A 17,511-nucleotide genomic window follows, 5' to 3' on the forward strand; every position below is an offset into this window, starting at 1 on the left:
CCCCCTCTCTCACTAGCCACTAGTTCTAACCCTCTCTCACTAGCCACTTCCTACCCCTCTCTCACTAGCCACTAGTTCCTAACCCCTCTCTCACTAGCCTCTAGTTCCTACCCCCTCTCTCACTAGCCTCTAGTTCCTACCCCTCTCTTCACTAGCCTCTAGTTCCTACCCTCTCTCACTAGCCATAGTTCCTACCCCTCTCTCACTAGCCACTAGTTCCTACCCCCTCTCTCACTAGCACTAGTTCCTACCCCCTCTCTCACTAGCCACTAGTTCCTACCCCCTCTCTCACTAGCCACTAGTTCCTACCCTCTCTCACTAGCCACTAGTTCCTACCCTCTCTCACTACCTCTAGTTCCTACCCCCTCTTTCACTAGCCACTAGTTCCTACCCCTCTCTCACTAGTCTCTAGTTCCTACCCCCTCTCTCACTAGCCTCTAGTTCCTAGTCTCTAGTTCCTACCCCTCTCTCACTAGTCACTAGTTTCTACCCCCTCTCTCACTAGCCACTAGTAACTACCCCTTCTCTCACTAGCCACTAGTTACTAACCCTCTCTCACTAGCCACTAGTTACTAACCCTCTCTCACTAGTCTCTAGTTCCTACCCCTCTCTCACTAGTCTCTAGTTCCTAACCCCTCTCTCACTAGCCACTAGTTCCTACCCCTTCTCTCACTAGCCACTAGTTCCTACCCACTCTCTCACTAGCCACTAGTTACTAACCCTCTCTCACTAGCCACTAGTTACTAACCCTCTCTCACTAGCCACTAGTTCCTACCCCTCTCTCACTAGCCACTAGTTCCTACCCCCTCTCTCAATAGCCACTAGTTCCTACCCCCTCTCTCACTAGCCTCAAATTCCTACCCCCTCTCTCACTAGCCTCTAGTTCCTACCCCTCTCTCACTAGCCTCTAGTTCCTACCCCTCTCTCACTAGCCACTAGTTCCTACACCCTCTCTCACTAGCCACTAGTTCCTACCCACTCTCTCACTAGCCACTAGTTCCTACCCCTCTCTCACTAGCCACTAGTTCCTACCCCTCTCTCACTAGCTACTAGTTCCTACCCCTCTCTCACTAGCCTCTAGTTCCTAACCTTCTCTCACTAGCCACTAGTTCCTACCCCTCTCTCACTAGCCACTAGTTCCTAACCCCTCTCTCACTAGCCACTAGTTCCTACCCCTCTCTCACTAGCTACTAGGTCCTACCCTCTCTCACTAGTCTCTAGTTCCTACCCCCTCTCTCACTAGCCACTAGTTCCTAACCCCTCTCTCACTAGCCACTAGTTCCTAACCCCTCTCTCACTAGCCTCTAGTTCCTACCCCTCTCTCACTAGCCTCTAGTTCCTACCCCTCTCTCACTAGCCACTAGTTCCTACACCCTCTCTCACTAGCCACTAGTTCCTACACCTTCTCTCACTAGCCACTGGTTCCTAACCCCTCTCTCACTAGTCACTAGTTCCTACCCCCTCTCTCACTAGCCACTAGTTCCTACCCCTCTCTCACTAGGCTCTAGTTCCTACACCCTCTCTCACTAGCCACTAGTTCCTACACCCTCTCTCACTAGCCTCTAGTTCCTACCCCTCTCTCACTAGCCACTAGTTCCTACCCTCTCTCACTAGCCTCTAGTTCCTACCCCTCTCTCACTAGCCACTAGTTCCTACCCCTCTCTCACTAGCCTCTAGTTCCTACCCCTCTCTCACTAGCCACTAGTTCCTACCCCTCTCTCACTAGCCTCTAGTTCCTACCCCCTCTCTCACTAGCCACTAGTTCCTACCCCCTCTCTCACTAGCCTCTAGTTCCTACCCCTCTCTCACTAGCCACTAGTTCCTACCCCCTCTCTCACTAGCCTCTAGTTCCTACCCCCTCTCTCACTAGCCACTAGTTCCTACCCCCTCTGTCACTAGCCTCTACTTCCTACCCCTCTCTCACTAGCCACTAGTTCCTACCCCCTCTCTCACTAGCCACTAGTTCCTAACCCCTCTCTCACTAGCCACTAGTTCCTACCCCTCTCTCACTAGCTACTAGTTACTACCCCCTCTCTCACTAGCTACTAGTTCCTAACCCCCTCTCTCACTAGCCACTAGTTCCTACCCCTCTCTCACTGCCACTGGTTCCTACCCCCTCTCTCACTAGCCACTAGTTCCTACCCCTCTCTCACTCGCCACTAGTTCCTACCCCCTCTCTCACTGGCCTTGAGTTCCTAACACCTCTCTCACTAGCCACTAGTTCCTACACCCTCTCTCACTAGCCTCTAGTTCCTACCCCCTCTCTCACTAGCCACTAGTTCCTAACCCCTCTCTCACTAGCCACTAGTTCCTACCCCCTCTCTCACTAGCCACTAGTTCCTAACCCCTCTCTCACTAGCCTCTAGTTCCTACCCCCTCTCTCACTAGCCTCTAGTTCCTACCCCTCTCTCACTAGCCACTAGTTCCTACCCCTCTCTCACTAGCCACTAGTTCCTACCCCCTCTCTCACTAGCCTCTAGTTCCTACCCCCTCTCTCACTAGCCACTAGTTCCTACCCCCCTCTCTCACTAGCCACTAGTTCCTACCCCTCTCTCACTAGCCACTAGTTCCTACCCCCTCTCTCACTAGCCACTAGTTCCTACCCCTCTCTCACTAGCCACTAGTTCCTACCCCCTCTCTCACTGGCCTTGAGTTCCTAACACCTCTCTCACTAGCCACTAGTTCCTACACCCTCTCTCACTAGCCTCTAGTTCCTACCCCCTCTCTCACTAGCCACTAGTTCCTAACCCCTCTCTCACTAGCCACTAGTTCCTACCCCCTCTCTCACTAGCCACTAGTTCCTAACCCCTCTCTCACTAGCCTCTAGTTCCTACCCCCTCTCTCACTAGCCTCTAGTTCCTACCCCCTCTCTCACTAGCCTCTAGTTCCTACCCCTCTCTCACTAGCCACTAGTTCCTACCCCTCTCTCACTAGCCACTAGTTCCTACCCCCTCTCTCACTAGTCTCTAGTTCCTACCCCCTCTCTCACTAGCCACTAGTTCCTACCCCCTCTCTCACTAGCCACTAGTTCCTACCCCTCTCTCACTAGCCACTAGTTCCTACCCCTCTCTCACTAGCCTCTAGTTCCTACCCCCTCTCTCACTAGCCACTAGTTCCTAACCCCTCTCTCACTAGTCTCTAGTTCCTACCCCCTCTCTCACTAGCCTCTAGTTCCTAGTCTCTAGTTCCTACCCCTCTCTCACTAGTCACTAGTTCCTACCCCCTCTCTCACTAGCCACTAGTTCCTACCCCTTCTCTCACTAGCCACTAGTTCCTACCCACTCTCTCACTAGCCACTAGTTACTAACCCTCTCTCACTAGTCTCTAGTTCCTACCCCTCTCTCACTAGTCTCTAGTTCCTAACCCCTCTCTCACTAGCCACTAGTTCCTACCCCTTCTCTCACTAGCCACTAGTTCCTACCCACTCTCTCACTAGCCACTAGTTACTAACCCTCTCTCACTAGCCACTAGTTACTACCCCTCTCTCACTAGCCACTAGTTCCTACCCCTCTCTCACTAGCCACTAGTTCCTACCCCTCTCTCACTAGCCACTAGTTCCTACCCCCTCTCTCACTAGCCTCAAAATCCTACCCCCTCTCTCACTAGCATCTAGTTCCTACCCCTCTCTCACTAGCCTCTAGTTCCTACCCCTCTCTCACTAGCCACTAGTTCCTACCCCTCTCTCACTAGCCACTAGTACCTACCCCTCTCTCACTAGCCACTAGTTCCTACCCCCTCTCTCACTAGTCTCTAGTTCCTACCCCCTCTCTCACTAGCCTCTAGTTCCTACCCCTCTCTCACTAGCCACTAGTTCCTACCCCTCTCTCACTAGCCACTAGTACCTACCCCTCTCTCACTAGCCACTAGTTCCTACCCCCTCTCTCACTAGCCTCTAGTTCCTACCCCTCTCTCACTAGCCTCTAGTTCCTACCCCCCTCTCTCACTAGCCTCTAGTTCCTACCCCCTCTCTCACTAGCCACTAGTTCCTACCCCCTCTCTCACTAGCCACTAGTTCCTACCCACTCTCTCACTAGCCTCTAGTTCCTACCCCCTCTCTCACTAGCCTCTAGTTCCTAACCCCTCTCTCACTAGCTTCTAGTTCCTACCCCCTCTCTCACTAGCCACTAGTTCCTACCCCCTCTCTCACTAGCCACTAGTTCCTACCCCTCTCTCACTAGCCACTAGTTCCTACCCCCTCTCTCACTAGCCACTAGTTACTACCCACTCTCTCACTAGCTACTAGTTCCTACCCCTCTCTCACTAGCCTCTAGTTCCTAACCCCTCTCTCACTAGCTACTAGTTCCTACCCCTCTCTCACTAGCCACTAGTTCCTAGTCTCTAGTTCCTACCCCTCTCTCACTAGCCACTAGTTCCTACACCCTCTCTCACTAGCCTCTAGTTCCTACCCCCTCTCTCACTAGCCACTAGTTCCTACCCCCTCTCTCACTAGCCACTAGTTCCTACCCACTCTCTCACTAGCCTCTAGTTCCTACCCCCTCTCTCACTAGCCTCTAGTTCCTAACCCCTCTCTCACTAGCCACTAGTTCCTACCCCCTCTCTGACTAGCCACTAGTTCCTACCCCCTCTCTCACTAGCCACTAGTTCCTACCCCTCTCTCACTAGCCACTAGTTCCTACCCCCTCTCTCACTAGCCACTAGTTACTACCCCCTCTCTCACTAGCCTCTAGTTCCTACCCCTCTCTCACTAGCCACTAGTTCCTAGTCTCTAGTTCCTACCCCTCTCTCACTAGCCACTAGTTCCTACCCCCTCTCTCACTAGCCTCTAATTCCTACCCCCCTCTCTCACTAGCCACTAGTTCCTAACCCCTCTCTCACTAGCCACTAGTTCCTAACCCCTCTCTCACTAGCCTCTAGTTCCTACCCCCCTCTCTCACTAGCCACTAGTTCCTACCCCTCTCTCACTAGCCACTAGTTCCTACCCCTCTCTCACTAGCCACTAGTTCCTAACCCCCTCTCTCACTAGCCTCTAGTTCCTAACCCCCTCTCTCACTAGCCTCTAGTTCCTACCCCCTCTCTCACTAGCCACTAGTTCCTACCCCCCTCTCTCACTAGCCACTAGTTCCTACCCCTCTCTCACTAGCCACTAGTTCCTACCCCCTCTCTCACTAGCCACTAGTTAACTACCCCCTCTCTCACTAGCCACTAGTTACTACCCCTCTCTCACTAGCCACTAGTTCCTACCCCCTCTCTCACTAGCCACTAGTTCCTACCCCCTCTCTCACTAGCCACTAGTTCCTAGCCCTCTCTCACTAGCCACTAGTTCCTACCCCCTCTCTCACTAGCCACTAGTTAACTACCCCCTCTCTCACTAGCCACTTGTTACTACCCCTCTCTCACTAGCCACTAGTTCCTACCCCCTCTCTCACTAGCCACTAGTTAACTACCCCCTCTCTCACTAGCCTCTAGTTCCTACCCCTCTCTCACTAGCCACTAGTTCCTAGTCTCTAGTTCCTACCCCTCTCTCACTAGTCACTAGTTCCTACCCCTCTCTCACTAGCCACTAGTTCCTACCCCCTCTCTCACTAGCCTCTTGTTCCTAACCCCCTCTCTCACTAGCCACTAGTTCCTACCCCCTCTCTCACTAGCCTCTAGTTCCTAACCCCCTCTCTCACTAGCCACTAGTTCCTACCCCCTCTCTCACTAGCCTCTAGTTCCTACCCCTCTCTCACTAGCCACTAGTTCCTAACCCCCTCTCTCACTAGCCACTAGTTCCTACCCCCTCTCTCACTAGCCTCTAGTTCCTACCCCTCTCTCACTAGCCACTAGTTCCTACCCCTCTCTCACTAGCCTCTAGTTCCTAACCCCCTCTCTCACTAGCCACTAGTTCCTACCCCCTCTCTCACTAGCCTCTAGTTCCTACCCCTCTCTCACTAGCCACTAGTTCCTACCCCATTCTCACTAGCCTCTAGTTCCTACCCCCTCTCTCACTAGCCACTAGTTCCTACCCCCTCTCTCACTAGCCTCTAGTTCCTACCCCTCTCTCACTAGCCACTAGTTCCTACCCCTCTCTCACTAGCCTCTAGTTCCTAACCCCCTCTCTCACTAGCCACTCGTTCCTACCCCCCTCTCTCACTAGCCTCTAGTTCCTACCCCTCTCTCACTAGCCACTAGTTCCTACCCCCTCTCTCACTAGCCTCTAGTTCCTACACCCTCTCTCACTAGTCACTAGTTCCTACCCCCTCTCTCACTAGCCTCTAGTTCCTACCCCTCTCTCACTATCCACTAGTTCCTACCCCCCTCTCTCACTAGCCTCTAGTTCCTACCCCTCTCTCACTAGCCACTAGTTCCTACCCCTCTCTCACTAGCCTCTAGTTCCTAACCCTCTCTCACTAGCCACTAGTTCCTACCCCCTCTCTCACTAGCCACTAGTTCCTACCCCTCTCTCACTAGCCACTAGTTCCTACCCCCTCTCTCACTAGCCACTAGTTCCTACCCCTCTCTCACTAGCCACTAGTTACTACCCCTCTCTCACTAGCCACTAGTTCCTACCCCCTCTCTCACTAGCCTCTAGTTCCTACCCCTCTCTCACTAGCCACTAGTTCCTACCCCTCTCTCACTAGCCTCTAGTTCCTAACCCTCTCTCACTAGCCACTAGTTCCTACCCCCCTCTCTCACTAGCCACTAGTTCCTACCCCTCTCTCACTAGCCACTAGTTCCTACCCCCTCTCTCACTAGCCACTAGTTCCTACCCCTCTCTCACTAGCCTCTAGTTCCTACCCCTCTCTCACTAGCCACTAGTTCCTACACCCTCTCTCACTAGCCACTAGTTCCTAACCCCTCTCTCACTAGCCACTAGTTCCTACCCCTCTCTCACTAGCCACTAGTTCCTACACCCTCTCTCACTAGCCACTAGTTCCTAACCCCTCTCTCACTAGCCACTAGTTCCTACCCCCTCTCTCACTGTCCTCTAGTCCCTAGGCATTCACTAGTGCATATCGGGAAGGGTTGGCTAGGGATCTGAAATGGATCATAGCTTATCTTGCACATATGAATTTCTCCTATCATCTGAGATAATCCCTCCCTGCAACTTCGGCTGTATTCCTTCTTAACACTTGAAAGACAGAGAGAGAAAACGATAGAAGATATATATATATAGAGAGAGGGGGCGGCATAGAATGATAATTCGATATTCATCTCTTTGAGGGGTTTGAATGAGACAAGGGATGAGATGGTTTGGATAAATTGTCTGTACCTGGTTGACTGTAGATTGTTCTTCAGTATTTAGAACCATGTAATCATTATTCCTGTAGGCGAGGGAAGGTGACCACAAAATACATATTCATATTCCCCTCTGTTTCTCACCTATCATTATCTCCTTCATTCATAACCTTAAATAATAACCTTAAATAACACACCGCTGATACATTGGGGGTTGGACTGCTGGCAGGGTGGTACTGTAGGTGTCAGTGAGATGCATGTACACACACATACACACACACACACACTCACACACACACATTGTACCTTATTGTTAGCTTAATATGGATGTTCATCTTTCCCTTTCAAGACGATTCAATACATATCTAGATACAGTACATTGGCTCCGATACGATACAGGATTCAGTTTGATAAGAGAACGAATCGATGTGATACGATTTGATGCACTAACATTTGTTGCATAAACACATTCATTTCTATTCTAAATCAAATCTGCTGTTGGTGGAGCTCATGAGCTGGGCCTCTCTGAGCTGGGCCTCTCTGAGCTGGGCCTCTCTGAGCTGCATCTGTCAGAGCTGACGTGTGTGTGTGTTTGTTTTGTGTGTGTGTGTAAATTATGTATGTCTATGGTGTGAGTACTATTTAGGCACCTGATCAGAGCCATAAAGGAGACTAGACATCCACCACCACTACCAGATTAGAGCCATAAAGGAGAATAGGAATCTACCACCCCACTACTACTATCAGATTAGAGCCATAAGGGAGACTAGGAATCTACCACTCCACTACTACTATCAGATTAGAGCCATAAGGGAGACTAGGAATCTACCACTCCACTACTACTATCAGATTAGAGCCATAAGGGAGACTAGGAATCTACCACTCCACTACTACTATCAGATTAGAGCCATAAGGGAGACTAGGCATCTACCACTCCACTACTACTATCAGATTAGAGCCATAAGGGAGACTAGGAATCTACCACTCCACTACTACTATCAGATTAGAGCCATAAGGGAGACTAGGCATCTACCACTCCACTACTACTATCAGATTAGAGCCATAAGGGAGACTAGGAATCTACCACTCCACTACTACTATCAGATTAGAGACATTAGGGAGACTAGGAATCTACCACCCCACCACCACTGTCAGATTAGAGCCAGAAGGTAGACTTGACATATACCCACCCACTACCACTGTCAGATTAGAGCCATAAGGTAGACTTGACATATACCCACCCACTACCACTGTCAGATTAGAGCCATAAGGGAGACTAGACATCTACCACCCCACTACCACTGTCAGATTAGAGCCATAAGGGATACTAGGCATCTACCACCCCACTACCACTGTCAGATTAGAGCCATAAATGAGACTAGACATCTACCACCCCACTACCACTGTCAGATTAGAGCCATAAGGGAGACATCTACCAACCCACTACCACTGTCAGATTAGAGCCATAAATGAGACTAGACATCTACCCACCCACTACCACTGTCAGATTAGAGCCATAAGGGAGACATCTACCAACCCACTACCACTGTCAGATTAGAGCCATAAATGAGACTAGACATCTACCCACCCACTACCACTGTCACATTAGAGCCATAAGGGAGACTAGACATCTACCACCCCACTACCACTGTCAGATTAGAGCCATAAGGGAGACTAGACATCTACCACCCCACTACCACTGTCACATTAGTGCACCTAGCAAAGTGATTCCTGTCCTTGTTGTGAAATGAAACTTTACCCTTTATATCTAAAAATGACTATATACACTGATTGTTTAAAGCACAACCAAAACTATTGCTGATGGTGAACCTGAACAATCAAAATAAAATCTATTGTAAACGCTGTTCTGCAGGTAGGCTATAACCAGGTGAGAGTTGTATTGTAAACGCTGTTCTGCAGGTAGGCTATAACCAGGTGAGCGTTGTATTGTAAACGCTGTTCTGCAGGTAGGCTATAACCAGGTGAGAGTTGTATTGTAAACGCTGTTCTGCAGGTAGGCTATAACTAGTTGAGAGTTGTATTGTAAACGCTGTTCTGCAGGTAGGCTATAACCAGGTGAGAGTTGTATTGTTTCCTCCAGCATCTTCACAAGGTCCTTTGCTGTTGTTCTGGGATTGATTTGCACTTTTCGCAACAAAGTACGTTAATCTCTAGGAGACAGAACGCGTCTCCTTCCTGAGCGGTATGACGGCTGCGTGGTCCCATAGTGTTTATACTTGCGTACTATTGTTTGTACAGATGAACGTGGTACCTTCAGGCATTTAGAAATTGCTCCCAAGGATGAACCAGACTTGTGGAGGTCTACAATTATTTTCTGAGGTCTTGGCTAATTTCTTTAGATTTTCCCATGATGTCAAGCAAAGAGGCACTGAGTTTGAAGGTAGGCCTTGCAATACATCCACAGGTACAAATGATGTCAATTAGCCTATCAGAAGCTTCTAAAGCCATGACATAATTTTCTGGAATTTTTCAAGCTGTTTAAAGGCAGAGTCAACTTTTTGTTGACAAGGGCACTGCGTTCATCCACCTCTGGCCTGCTGGCCCCCCTACCTCTGCGGAAGCACAGTTCCCGCTCAGCCCAGTCAAAACTGTTCGCTGCTCTGGCACCCCAATGGTGGAACAAGCTCCCTCACGACACCAGGACAGCGGAGTCAATCACCACATTCCGTAGACACCTGAAACCCCACCTCTTTAAGGATTACCTGGGATAGGATAAAGTTATCCTTCTAACCCCCTCCCCCAACAACAAAAAAAGATATAGATGTACTATTGTAAAGTGGTTGTTCCACTGGATATCATAAGGTGAATGCACCAATTTGTAAGTCGCTCTGGATAAGAGCGTCTGCTAAATGACGTAAATGTAAACGTAAATGTAGGCTATGACCAGGTGAGAGTTGTATTGTAAACGCTGTTCTGCAGGTAGGCTATAACCAGGTGAGAGTTGTATTGTAAACGCTGTTCTGCAGGTAGGCTATAACCAGGTGAGAGTTGTATTGTAAACGCTGTTCTGCAGGTAGGCTATAACCAGGTGAGAGTTGTATTGTAAACGCTGTTCTGCAGGTAGGCTATAACCAGGTGAGAGTTGTATTGTAAACGCTGTTCTGCAGGTAGACTATAACCAGGTGAGAGTTGTATTGTAAACGCTGTTCTGCAGGTAGGCTATAACCAGGTGAGAGTTGTATTGTAAACGCTGTTCTGCAGGTAGGCTATAACCAGGTGAGAGTTGTATTGTAAACGCTGTTCTGCAGGTAGGCTATAACCAGGTGAGAGTTGTCTCCGGTAGCTTACTTTTATTCCTGTAAAACACCATTTTCAACAGCGCATAGATAACAATAACGTAGCAAATTACACAGGTTGTCAAATAATAAAGGCTAATATGATAAAGGCTAATATGATAAAGGCTAATATGATAAAGGCTAATATGATAAAGGCTAACATCACGTTCAGCATGATAACTGACTGTCAACACATGCAGTTCCACACTGAAGGAGAGGACACATCAGTTGTCATATATATATATATATTTTCAGAAGGAAAAAGAATGTAAAATGAGCAACAACAAAAAATGGAAATAGACGAATCCTAACGTTTGAATCAAACTTCTGACAGATGCATGCTACATTTGGATTGTTTGGGTTCTGCGGACCGATGCTGTCATATCTGGGGGACCATATTTGGGGGACCAAAGCGTATCAGTGACTTGTTACATCCCTAGAGCTTAATTAAGTAAAGTTAGTTTTTTAGTGGCACAGAACAGTTGAGCGCCACACAACTCAATGAAAGAGAGAGGGAGGGATGCAATGGAGACTTGGAGAGGGTTGTGTCCTCTCTCTGTGCTGTCTGTAGAGTGCATAACCCTCTCCACTCCTGTTATGCTTATAGAGCGCAGGATGCTGTCTAGCCACAAAGCATTAGACTTAGAGCACACTACCAGACCATAAACAATACCTGTTTCGACATTTATACACACCCCCATGCCCACAGACACAACACAGACACGCCACAGACACACAAGTAGGTGATGACGCACACACACACACACACACACACACACACACACACACACACACACACACACACACACACACACACACACACACACACACACACAGACACACTGGCACAGAGTCAGGCAGAAGACTGGAAGACTGAAGCTATATTTCTCTCTCTCTCTCTCTCTCTCTCTCTCTCTCTTTGCCTCTCTCTCTGTCCCCCTCTCTCTCTCTGCCCCCTCTCTCTCCTCTCTCTCCCTCTCTCTCCCTCTCTCTCTCTCCCCCTTTCTCTCTTTCCCTCTCTCTCTCCCCTCTTTCTCTCTTCCTCTCTGTCTCCCTCTCTCTCCCTCCCTCCCTCTCTCTTTCTCCCTCTCACTCTCTCTCTCTCCCTTATCTCTTTCTCTCCCCCCTCTGCCCCCCCTCTCAGTTGATGTTTTCCCTCTATGTGTTGGAATTACATGTCACAACGAATAAGGCTGTCTCACTCTTAACACCGCTGGGGGACTGTGTGTGTGTGTGTGTGTGTGTGTGTGTGTGTGTGTGTGTGTGTGTGTGTGTGTGTGTGTGTGTGTGTGTGTGTGTGTGTGACAGCAGTGCAATCACATTAATACACCCACAGATTCCCTTTAATGAATGTCTATGTATGTAATCTCTTTGTATTCTGAACGGATAGCCCGGGATCTTTGTTCAAAATGTGATGTACATTATTTTTCCATTATAAATGACCTTTCTCTTTCTCTCCCTCTCTCCTTTCTTTCTGCAATCATTGAAGGAAGTTGAGGTAAGTAATTGATTCATCCTTACACTTTTATAACTCCATTTTGAAATTCACTACGATACTCTGATAAGGTACAGAGAGGAAGCGAGTGAATACGTGCTTCTGAAATATTATTTGGAGATAGCGCTCTCTCACAGTGGAAACACAATGGCGTGCGATGCCCGACACTTGATGCAGTGCGGTATGTCCCTCTGGGCTTGCTGTAGTGCTGTACATGTATGTTAACAAGCCACTTCAAAACAGTCAGTGTAAAAGATAGGAGACACAGTAGAGATAATAGACTAGTTCAACGTGGCAGCTGTAAAGGTCCGCTGTAGAGAGGGTGAAACACCTTGATGTGATGAGGAGGATCCGAAGAGATTAGTAGCTGAGTTCAGCTTCACTGTGGCTGCATCCAAAATGGCACCCTATTTCCTACACTCTTAGAAAAAAAGGGTTCCAAAAGGGTTATTCAGCTATCCCCATAGGATAACCCTTTTTGGTTCCAGGTAGAACCCTTTTGGGTTTAATGTAGAACTCTCTATGGAAAGGGTTCTAGATGGAACCCAAAATGGTTCTACCTGGAACCGAAAGAGTTCTACATGTACCTGGAACCAAAAAGGGTTCTTTTAAGGCTTCTCCCATTGGGACAGCCGTTGAACCCTTTTAGGTTCTAGATAGCACCTTTTTTCGAAGAGTGTATATACAGTTGAAGTCGGAAGTTTACATACACCTTGCAAAATGCATTTACATTTACATTTACATTTAAGTCATTTAGCAGACGCTCTTATCAAGAGCGACTTACAAATCGGTGCATTCACCTTATTTAAACTCAGTTTTTCACAATTCCTGACATTTAATCCTTGTAAAAATTCCCTGTTTTAGCTAAATTAGGATCACCACTTTATTTTAAGAATGTGAAATGTCAGAATAATAGTAGAGTGATTTATTTCAGCTTTTATTTCTTTCATCACTTTCCCCGTGGGTCAGAAGTTTACATACACTCAATTAGTATTTGGTAGCATTGCCTTTGAATTGTTGAACTTGGGTCAAACATTTCGGGTAGCCTTCCACATGCTTCCTACAATAAGTTGGGTGAATTTTGGCCCATTCCTCTTGTCAGAGCTGGTGTAACTGAGTCAGGTTTGTAGGCCTCCTTGCTCACGCATGCTTTTTCAGTTCTGCCCACAACTTTTCTATGGGATTGAGGTCAGGGCTTTGTGATGGTCACTCCAATACCTTGACTTTGTTGTCCTTCAGCCATTTTGCCACAACTTTAGAAGTATGCTTGGGGTCATTGTCCATTTGGAAGACTCATTTGCGATCAAGCTTTAACTTCCTGACTGATGTCTTGAGATGTTGCTTCAATATATCCACTTAATTTTCTTTCCTCATGATGCCATCTATTTTGTGAAGTGCACCAGTCCCTCCTGCAGCAAAGCACCCCCACAACATGATGCTGCCACCCCCGTGCTTCACGGTTGGGATGGTGTTCTTCGGCTTCTAAGCCTCCCCCTTTTTCCTCCAAACATAACGGGGGTCATTATGGCCAAACAGTTATATTTTTGTTTCATCAGACCAGAGGACATTTCTCCAAAAAGTACGATCTTTGTCCCCATGTGCAGTTGCAAACCGTAGTCTGGCTTTTTTTATGCCGGTTTTGGAGCAGTGGCTTCTTCCTTGCTGAGCAGCCTTTCAGGTTATGTCGATATAGGACTCGTTTTACTGTGGATATAGATACTTTTGTACCTGTTTCGTCCAGCATCTTCACAATGTCCTTTGCTGTTGTTCTGGGATTGATTTGCACTTTTCGCACCAAAGTACATTCATCTCTAGGAGACAGAATGCGTCTCCTTCCTGAGCGGTATGACGGCTGTGTGGTCCCATGGTGTTTATACTTGCGTACTATTGTTTGTACAGATGAACGTGGTACCTTCAGGCGTTTGGAAATTGCTCCCAAGGATGAACCAGACTTGTGGAGGTCTATAATTTTTTATCTGAGGTCTTGGCTGATTTCTTTTGATTTTCCCATGATGTCAAGCTAAGAGGCACTTTGTTTGAAGGTAGGCCTTGAAATACATCCACAGGTACACCTCCAATTGACTCAAATTAGGTCAATTAGCCTATCAGAAGATTGTTAAGCCATGACATAATTTTCTTGAATTTTCCAAGCTGTTTAAAGGCACAGTCAACTTAGTGTATGTAAACTTCTGACCCACTGGAATTGTGATACAGTGAATTATAAGTGAAATAATCTGTCTGTAAACAATTGTTGGAAAAATATATTGTGTCATGCACACAGTAGAAGTCTGACTTGACAAAACTATAGTTTGTTAACAAGAAATTTGTGGAGTGGTTGAAAAACGAGTTTTAATGACCTCAACCTAAGTGTATGTAAACTTCCGACTTCAACTGTAGTGCACTACTTTTGACCAGAGGCCATTTGGGAGGCATTCCAAGGTTGATTGTATCCAACCGCAGTAAGATCCCTTCCTGCGGTGAGTCCAGTCGTATACCGTGGTATCGTACCCTGGAGCCATTTACCACTGTGTTTGTCTGTGCTATTATCTTGGCTGGATAGCAGCTTGGTGCAGAGGGAGGGGTGGAGAGGATGAGACGAGGGCAGCAGTGATGGAGATGATGGGCTCCCACATAAATGGTGTTTGGTTAAATCATGTCTTTGTCACAGTTATTGCTTTCTGTAACATTAGACTTCACACGTTGAAGCCGATAAAGGATAATTGCGTCTGGGAGAGAAAATGAGGACAGAGAAGAGAAGAAAGAGGGAGAGACGTGGAAATGAGAGGAATGGAGAGGGAGGGAAGGAGAGAGAGACCAGCGGGACCATTTAATTGGGCATCGCGACCTCATATCAAACTAATGGACTTATTAGCTCAAACCTTAACTCCAGTCATTTGTAAAACAGGAAGTTGTGGAGGGAGAGTCGTGCTTATTGCTTTTCCTAGGAAATTCTCAGATCCCTCCCTCTCTTCTCTCTCCCACTCTCTCTTGCTCCCCTCCTCTCTGTACACTGTTCCCCTCCCTCCCTCCTCTCCTCCCTCCCTCCTCTCCTCCCTCCCTCCTCTCCTCCATCTCTCCTCTACTCTAATCAAGCATTATATGCTGTATTGAGCGGGAGACAGACCCTGCTCATAACCACAATAGGGGGTCTCACAGTGGCTCTGCCACAATCACTCAACCACTCTCCCTCCCTGGTGATGCTGGTAACATTGTCTAGCCATCAGTATGTGTGTCGTTGTGTCTGTTTGAATCTCTGCACACCTCTTACTGTTCCTCCCTGTCCCTCCTCTTTTCTCTCTTTCACTGCAATGGTTTGGGTTTAGGGCTAGCAGAGTGTGTGTGTGCGTGTGTGTTTGGGTCAGGTCCAGTAGAAGGGGTGAGTTAGTGTCTATCAGTAGTTCCAGCCTTGTCTCTCTGAGCCAAACCCGAACGCTGTTCCCACTGAGAGCAGCTCAACAGACTGGCATTACAGAGCTGGCCAAATCACTACATTATCCCTGGCCCCACGGTCCCCCAACTCTCTACATTATCCCTGGCCCCACTGTCCCCCAACTCACTACATTATCCCTGGCCCCACTGTCCCCCAACTCACTACATTATCCCTGGCCCCACTGTCCCCCAACTCACTACATTATCCCTGGCCCCACTGTCCCCCAAATCACTACATTATCCCTGGCCCCACTGTCCCCCAACTCACTACATTATCCCTGGCCCCACTGTCCCCCAACTCACTACATTATCCCTGGCCCCACTGTCCCCCAACTCACTACATTATCCCTGGCCCCACTGTCCCCCAACTCACTACATTATCCCTGGCCCCACTGTCCCCTAACTCACTACATTATCCCTGGCCCCACTGTCCCCCAACTCTCTCTAACTGTTCCAACTCTCTCTAACTGTTCCAACTCTCTCTAACTGTTCCAACTCTATCCAACTGTTCCAACTCTATCCAACTGTCCCCCAACTCTCTCTAACTGTTCCAACTCTCTCTAACTGTTCCAACTCTATCCAACTGTCCCCCAACTCTCTCTAACTGTTCCAACTCTCTCTTACTGTTCCAACTCTCTCTTACTGTTCCAACTCTCTCTAATTGTTCAAACTCTCTCTTACTGTTCCAACTCTCTCTAACTGTTCCAACTCTCTCTAACTGTTCCAACTCAATCCAGCTGTCCCCCAACTCTCTCTAACTGTTCCAACTCTCTCTAACTGTTCCAACTCTATCCAACTGTCCCCCAACTCTCTCTAACTGTTCCAACTCTCTCTTACTGTTCCAACTCTCTCTAACTGTTCCAACTCTCTCTAACTGTTCCAACTCTCTCTAACTGTTCCAACTCTATCCAACTGTCCCCCAACTCTCTCTAACTGTTCCAACTCTCTCTAACTGTTCCAACTCTATCCAACTGTCCCCCAACTCTCTCTAACTGTTCCAACTCTCTCTTACTGTTCCAACTCTCTCTTACTGTTCCAACTCTCTCTCTGTTCCAACTCTCTCTCTGTTCCAACTCTCTCTAACTGTTCCAACTCTATCCAACTGTCCCCCAACTCTCTCTAACTGTTCCAACTCTCTCTTACTGTTCCAACTCTCTCTAAATGTTCCAACTCTCTCTAACTGTTCCAACTCTCTCTAACTGTTCCAACTCTATCCAGCTGTCCCCCAACTCTCTCTAACTGTTCCAACTCTCTCTTACTGTTCCAACTCTCTCTAACTGTTCCAACTCTATCCAGCTGTCCCCCAACTCTCTCTAACTGTTCCAACTCTCTCTTACTGTTCCAACTCTCTCTAACTGTTCCAACTCTATCCAGCTGTCCCCCAACTCTCTCTAACTGTTCCAACTCTCTCTTACTGTTCCAACTCTCTCTAACTGTTCCAACTCTCTCTTACTGTTCCAACTCTCTCTTACTGTTCCAACTCTCTCTAACTGTTCCAACTCTCTCTAACTGTTCCAACTCTCTCTAACTGTTCCAACTCTCTCTAACTGTTCCAACTCTATCCAACTGTCCCCCAACTCTCTCTAACTGTTCCAACTCTCTCTAACTGTTCCAACTCTATCCAACTGTCCCCCAACTCTCTCTAACTGTTCCAACTCTCTCTTACTGTTCCAACTCTCTCTTACTGTTCCAACTCTCTCTTACTGTTCCAACTCTCTCTCTGTTCCAACTCTCTCTAACTGTTCCAACTCTATCCAACTGTCCCCCAACTCTCTCTAACTGTTCCAACTCTCTCTTACTGTTCCAACTCTCTCTAACTGTTCCAACTCTCTCTTACTGTTCCAACTATATCCAGCTGTCCCCCAACTCTCTCTTACTGTTCCAACTCCTCTCAAACTGTTCCAACTCTCTCTTGCTGTCCCAACTCCTCTCTAACTGTCCCAACTCCTCTCTAACTGTTCCAACTCTCTCTAACTATCCCAACTCTATCCAACTGTCCCCCAACTCTCTCTTACTGTTCCAACTCCTCTCAAACTGTTCCAACTCTCTCTTGCTGTCCCAACTCCTCTCTAACTGTCCCAACTCCTCTCTAACTGTTCCAACTCTCTCTAA

At 47.8% G+C, this 17,511-nt stretch overlaps 1 protein-coding gene across 2 annotated transcripts in view; it reads left to right on the plus strand.

Annotated features, from left to right (window-relative positions):
* Positions 1-17,511, plus strand: part of LOC115205337 (testican-1) — a 373,161-nt gene that overhangs the window by 183,694 nt on the left and 171,956 nt on the right. Inside the window, exon 3 of one of the 2 annotated variants that reach the window (XM_029771183.1) lies at positions 11,965-11,973. The exons of the other annotated variant lie outside the window; for it this stretch is intronic. Within the exon in view, the coding sequence (XP_029627043.1) occupies positions 11,965-11,973 (9 nt within the window). The remainder of the gene's footprint in view (positions 1-11,964; positions 11,974-17,511) is intronic. 2 annotated transcript variants of the gene reach the window in all.

Source organism: Salmo trutta, chromosome 13 (assembly GCF_901001165.1).
Source record: "Salmo trutta chromosome 13, fSalTru1.1, whole genome shotgun sequence".
NCBI classification, from domain to species: domain Eukaryota; kingdom Metazoa; phylum Chordata; class Actinopteri; order Salmoniformes; family Salmonidae; genus Salmo; species Salmo trutta.